Source organism: Verticillium dahliae, genomic scaffold (assembly GCF_000150675.1).
Source record: "Verticillium dahliae VdLs.17 supercont1.11 genomic scaffold, whole genome shotgun sequence".
Lineage (NCBI taxonomy): Eukaryota > Fungi > Ascomycota > Sordariomycetes > Glomerellales > Plectosphaerellaceae > Verticillium > Verticillium dahliae.
Genome location: NW_009276930.1, coordinates 123,012 through 129,125, shown reverse-complemented (window position 1 = coordinate 129,125; position 6,114 = coordinate 123,012). Strand labels below are relative to the sequence as shown.

At 58.5% G+C, this 6,114-nt stretch overlaps 4 protein-coding genes across 4 annotated transcripts in view; 1 reads left to right on the top strand and 3 right to left on the bottom strand.

Annotated features, from left to right (window-relative positions):
- Positions 1-486, top strand: part of VDAG_05678 (vacuolar-sorting protein SNF8) — a gene marked incomplete at both ends in the record, with an annotated part of 981 nt that extends 495 nt beyond the window's left edge. Inside the window, one exon of the mRNA XM_009655075.1 lies at positions 63-486. Within this exon, the coding sequence (XP_009653370.1) occupies positions 63-486 (424 nt within the window). The remainder of the gene's footprint in view (positions 1-62) is intronic.
- Positions 487-1,130: 644 nt separating this feature from the next.
- On the bottom strand, positions 1,131-1,843 carry VDAG_05677 (uncharacterized protein; the record flags this gene model as incomplete). Its single annotated transcript, XM_009655074.1, has 2 exons — positions 1,131-1,493; positions 1,610-1,843. 2 exons carry the CDS (start codon positions 1,841-1,843, stop codon positions 1,131-1,133), a joined length of 597 nt encoding a protein of 198 aa, XP_009653369.1.
- A 1,361-nt stretch (positions 1,844-3,204) lies between these two features.
- Positions 3,205-4,687, bottom strand: VDAG_05676 (uncharacterized protein; the record flags this gene model as incomplete). The annotated part of the gene is made up of 3 exons (XM_009655073.1): positions 3,205-4,146; positions 4,202-4,550; positions 4,620-4,687. The coding sequence occupies 3 exons, from the start codon at positions 4,685-4,687 to the stop codon at positions 3,205-3,207; spliced, it is 1,359 nt and encodes a 452-aa protein (XP_009653368.1).
- Positions 4,688-5,701: 1,014 nt separating this feature from the next.
- The window catches only part of VDAG_05675 (prephenate dehydrogenase), a gene marked incomplete at both ends in the record, with an annotated part of 1,991 nt that continues 1,578 nt past the window's right edge, over positions 5,702-6,114 (bottom strand). The window contains one exon of the mRNA XM_009655072.1: positions 5,702-5,950. Coding sequence (XP_009653367.1) covers positions 5,702-5,950 — 249 coding nt within the window. The remainder of the gene's footprint in view (positions 5,951-6,114) is intronic.

Below are 6,114 nucleotides of genomic sequence, written 5' to 3'. Positions count from 1 at the left end.
CGTCCCTCTTTCTTTCTTAATTTTTATCTTTATTATAATCCTAGCAACTACATAAAGAATAGGCTGCTATCCGCTCACCGACGATGTTCGCTCTCCGCCCCGCTGGAGGTGCGTGAGGGAATAGCTAAGGGCCGCCCCGAGGGCGCGCCCGAGGTGACGGACGACGACGTGCTGCGGGCCGTCGGCACGCTGAAGCCGCTCGGCGGCGCCTTTGCCGTGCTCAGGGTCGGCAGCAAGAGCTATATACGGAGCGTGCCGAAGGAGCTCAACACGGACCAGAGCGCCGTGCTCGAGGCGGTGCAGGTGCTCGGCTACGTGAGCGTCGGCATGTTGATGGCGAACCTGGGGTGGCCGAGGGCGAGGGCCGTGACGGCGGTGGAGGACCTGCTCGGCGAGGGCATGCTGTGGGTGGACAAGCAGAGCCCGGTCGAGTGGGAGTACTGGAGCCCGGGGTTCATGCTGGACGAGGGGTCTCATGGCGACTGAGCGAGGGGCAGGAGATGAGCCATGATTTGACGACTCGACGAGTTGACGACGCACCGTGAGGCTGGGCATCCCTCCAAGCAAGTCGCCGAGAGCGACGTGAGGTTGGAGAAGAGAGAGTGCTGACGCCTCTCCCGCCAGAGCGAAGACGTCATGGTGCGAAACGCATCACGAACCAACTGTGGACATGCGAGAAAGACTCTCCGGTAGATGGCCACGCCCGATATAGATCGGATTGCACGATACCCACGAAGACATAGACGAAGAACGACACATTCCACACACGCGCGCACGCCAGGGGGAACATCTTGTCGAACCAAACGCAGCATTGTACTATCACCCATCATCGACAGGCCATGACAAGAGATAGCCAGAAAACATCCAACAAATATACAAGAGCGTCCCGTCAGCGGATAGTTTCCAGGCCCGCCCCCATGTCTTCATCCTCCGCCCTATGTCTTTCGCCATCATCCTCCCCTTGTTCCCCTTCCTCCCCTCCTCGTTTTGGCCACCCTGGCTGTCGTGTATTACGCCTTCCACCGGGCTGCTTTCCTCCCCTCCTCTTCCTACCCGGCCATCGCAGTCAGGATCCCCTACTTCGGGAGGAGACCCCCAACAGCCGGTTGCACCGAAGAGACCGCTTAGGCTTAGTAGGGGGGGTTCTGGCCGCCCATGGTCGGGGGGTAGTCCTCGGGCCTGCCGCCGCCGAGGCCGCCCTGGTTGCGGCCGTCGCCAAAGTGCTTCTTGCGCAGGGCGGCGAGGCGCTTCTTCTTGGTGACCGTGTTGATGTAGGTGCCGATGACAAAGGCGACGAGGTTGAAGAAGGGCACCCAGAGCTGGTCGGGGAGGAACTTTTGGGCAAAGGCGAGGCAGACGGGCGAGGTGACCCAGCTGACCTTCATGACCTTCCAGAAGCCGACCTTGACGGTGGCGCGCACCTGGTGGAAGGTGCGGGCGCCGGCGATGAGGGCCATGGCCGTGAGGTAGACGGAGTTTTGGATGGGCGCGATCTAGTGGGCCTGTCAGCATGCGGCACAGACGAAAACAATAAAGGAAAAAAAAAAAAAAAAAAAAGAACTGCACATAGAGGCAGCATGCCGCGGGGGCAGAGGGCAGGAAGACGCACAATGAGGTTGCTGACGATAATCTGCAGAATCTTGGCGCGCAGGCTGGTGCGGCCGGCAAAGGTCTTCTGCAGCAGCCAGATGAGGAAGTGGCCGAGGGGCGCGCTGACGAGGGCGCCGTAGGCGGCCATCTTGGGGACGCGCGAGGTGAAGTAGTTGCCGTGCTTGTTGCGGTCCTTGGCGAGGAAGGAGGCGATGAGCTCCTGGGCGCCGGCGAGGGTGCCGGCCGTCAGCATCTTGGTGCGCAGGGGGTTCTCCTCGATCGGCAGGAGGGGCGTCGGGGGGGTCGATCGCGAATACAAAGGGTAGATCTAATGAGTGTAGGTGTCAGCTCATGGCCCGCACGGAATGTGCAGTGACGTAGGATGTCGTTCCGAATCGACAATGGATTGTTGCGAGATGGAGAAGGGGCGGCAGATGTCTCTTGGGTCTGCTGGAGGCGGGCTGGTGATGGGGGCGGGTTTTCGTGATGTCGTCCGTCGTGGCGTCCAAAGTGTCGTGGCCGAGTCGGAGTGGATTTGTTTACCGCGTCGCTCAGCCGACCGCCAGTCCACCAACACAGGCGCGCCGCTTCCCCCAGTTGTCGATACCAAAACAGACGCAGACCGCCAGTCTCGACCGTCTCGCAACTCGATCGACTCGCTCGGAAAAGAAAGGGCGTCACGTACTCTTCGTTCTTCGTCGAGGCAATTGCGCGCTGCGTCGGAAAAAGGGTTGGGCGCAAAAGTGGGAGGATGGAGGAGGTGAGGTTGGGTGGGAAGGGGTCCTTGCTCTGTGCTTTGCCTTGCCTTGCCTGTCTGGTTGCTGTCTCTCTGCCTCTCTTCTCTTTAGCGGCGGGTTCGCGAATGGGGGAGTCCCAGCTCGGTCTGCTTGGTCTGGGGGCTGGCTGGCTGTGGTCTAGCTAGGTCGCAGCTTGCTAGGCGGGTGGGCTTTTAGGGGGGGCCAGGCCTACGCTGGACTAGCAGCCTGGCATGCCAGGTTGCCAACCCGGGGCATTGAGGTGCAGCATCAGAACTGGACCTTTCGGGGAGCTACATGATTGGTTGCTTGGCCCGTTGTCCCTCGGTTTGTTTTGAGGGGATCGGGCCAAGACACGCTGGCAACGTCTCCACCAGGGGCACTGCTCACCCCTCAACATGAGAGATCGGAGCCGCGGTCCAATCTTCTCTGTTGTCTGTCTGACCCAACATCATGCGCCCCAGGTTGTCTTCCCCATGGCTAATGACGAATTTCATGCTTTTCCTTGCCGTGCCCCTCCGCTCCGAGTAAGACCGTGACGTGCCTGCAACGAGCCCTCGCGTTCAGTCACGAGCACAAAGCTACCATGTAGTTCATGTTCATGTACTTGCTATCACTTGATGTGCAGGACCGTGACATCCTCTGGTCTTCCTACAGGGTATCTCCTCAACAACGCGGCGAGCCTCACGACCATCCATCCAACTGCGAACCAGACCTGTCATCCGGACCGTGGACGGCTATGGTCACCTCGCTTCCTGTCCATTCTCCTCTGCCGATGACATCTGCCGGAACACAACCGATCTAGTTCCTCCCATTGATGCAACGATGACACGCCTCCGTCCATCCCGAACAACCCGGCCTAAACCTGGGTAACAACATCTGGCACGTGCAGCTCTAGGCTCTCTTCGAGCACCGCAATGCCGTCGTTGACCACGAGTGGGGCCGACTCAAACTCGCCCGTCTCCATCTCATGCACTTCCATGTCCGTTTCCGCCACGTGCTTCAGGTCCGGCGAGCCTGGCGAGCGTGGTAGATGGCCCTTTTCGTTGGACGACGGCATGGCAAAGCTGCCTCCGCTACGTCCCTGCTGCCTCAGCTGCTGCCATTCCCGGAACTGCTGTTCGTGCCGTGCCATGAGATCGTCGAGGTTGGTCATCGAGTACCCATCCGAGCTCGGCGTCCCCATCACCGACGACCCCATGGGCGCATCATGCTCGTCGTTCTCGAAAAAGCGTGTCGCAGACTGCGCCAGGCCCAATCTGGCGACCACCGATATATCGCACACTGGCCGCTGGCCGAAATTATGAAAGCCGAACCCCGTGGCTGCCGTGGCCGGAACATCACCCTTGACAATGCCGTCGAGACTCATGGAGATCCGGTCGGCGCCGCTCGGACGACATTGTTGGCACACCTTGAACGTGCACTCCATCTCAGGGTGGGGAATCCATGGCCGCTCGCGCTCCAACTCTTGCCATCGGACTTCGTCCAGTCCGGGCGCTGAAGGGGAAGGCGATGAGTGGAATCCAACGGCGTCAAAGTGGCTGTGGCGCATGGCCTGCAAGGCAGACAGCTGCTGCTCGGCCTCGTTCTGCTTCTTCGCTGCATCCTGCCGGAGGACAGTTTTGACATTTTCGCGCTGCTTCAGGATGACAGCGATCTGGTCGGGACGGTAGGTTTGTAGCTGCTCAGGCGTGATCTCGCTGAAGAAGCTGCCGATGGTGTCTATTCTTGTCTCGGGGCCGCGGGGTCGGGGCTTGACAAGGTCAATGAGCTTTCTTCCCAGATCATCGAATGTGGCTTGCTACAGAACGTCAGCCTCGTGCTGGGCCCTTGAATTGATGGTACAAGAATCTTACCTCGCTACCGACATGGATCATTTGGCGCAAGAGTTCCTCGCGGTCTTGCGTGCAACGGTAAAGCCATCCAAAAGGAGGGTACGAACCACATGTATCGCAACGGTGGTTGACACCATAGACACGCGTCATGGTCGGATGCGTGCATGATGCTTTGAACTGCCGACGCGGCGGGAAGGCAGGCGGCGAAGGCCTTGGAAGAGGCGTTTCCTCAACATGCCCATCGGCCTCTGACGACTCGAGAGAACAGGCATGCACAGACATCGCCGTGTTGGTAGGCGACTGAGGAGACTGGCTGTCATGCAGTGTTCGCGGGTTGCTGAGATTGGAGTTGGCTGCACCACTGCCTCCACTGGTATGCTTGCCGTCAGCATTCTAATCACGGTTCGCAAGAGAATGTTTCGCTGCGAAAGAGACATACGTTTTGTCATCGGTATCGGTTAACAGTCTGCTACTGCCATCCCTGCTGTTGCTGATATCGGTGGTCATGTCAGTGTCGCGCCCTTGCTCGGTCGGCCCAGAATCATGCTGCCCGAACGGATATACAGCAGTTTGTGTCTTGAACGCAGGTAGTCTGAGGTAAAAAAATGTTTGTTGGTATCGTCGTTGCCAAAACGGGGCGTGGTGCCCACAGTCTTGGAGTGAGGCTGTTGAGGCTGCATGTCGATACTCAGAGCTCCAAGGCGGCCAGTGCAGACATGAGTGAGAGGTTGAGCAGTTATATCGGGGAAGAGCACCCGGGTCGTTGTTCTGGATAAAGTTTTTGACTGGTCTGGCAGTGGAAAGCGCAACCTGGGGCTCGAGGACGCGAAGGCAGGAACAAAAGTTGGGTACGGCGACTGAGAAGGAAGGCACTGGAACCAAAGCGTCGTATGTCGAGTGAATGTGCAACGGCTCGACCGAGCACAAGAGCTAAAACATCGTTTGCCTCCAGACCATCAAACATGCACCGAACAAGCGATGACACCTCTTCCTGTGTTGGGAAGAATGACACACGCTAGGATCGCCATGTTCCTCGCTCAGGCAGCCATTAATGTGGTCAAAAGACCCAGTATAGTTTATATAGATACCAACTCAGGTTTGACGAGTTCCCTGCTCCGACGACGACGCATGAACATCGCCCCTATCAACAAAAAATCCCTCGCACAAGCTAACATGCATTGGTTTCCAGTGAAGACCTTCAAAATCGCACCCGAGAAATTGTTCGCTAGCAAAATATACGCCTAGTTATCAAGAGCGCGAGGGTAGTCGTTCCAGCAGTACCGCGATTGTCGATTGAACAGAGCACAACATCCGAGGTGTTGATGTGGCCTCCTCGAACCAATACAACCAGGTGGCTTTGAGGATCAGGCAGGTGAATCGCACATCAAGTCTAAGTTGAGGCACTGAAGGGTAAAAAAACATGCGCTGCAGTTGGTGTGAACATAGTATACGACGCGATGGACGATGATGACGGAACCAAAGACCCCCCGCAAATAGTCGTCATGGACTTTCCCCGAGAATCTACTTCGAGCTCTCAAACACAGCCTTCATCATGGCATTGCCGACCACGCCCGCCTCCTTGAAGCGCGGCTCGAAGAACGCCTGCGTCGTCTCGAACCGGTTCTTCCACGTCTCAAAGTTACCCAGTGACACGCTCTCCGCCCAGCCCCGCGCCGCGAACGTAAACTCGAGATCGTCCGATCGGTACCGGAGATCGTCAATGGCGACGCGCAGCGCGTCCTCGAGCACGCCGGGGCTGCGGAACACGTGCTCCGTGACGCCGAGCCACAGCCGGAACAGCGGCGTCGAGCACACCATGTGATTGTACGGCACGATGCCCAGTTGGGCCCAGCAGTCGACCATGGCCAGCAGGCTGAGTGGTTGTGGGCGCGGGGCGCATCGTCGGACGCCTGCCTCGTCGGGGCGGCCGAGGG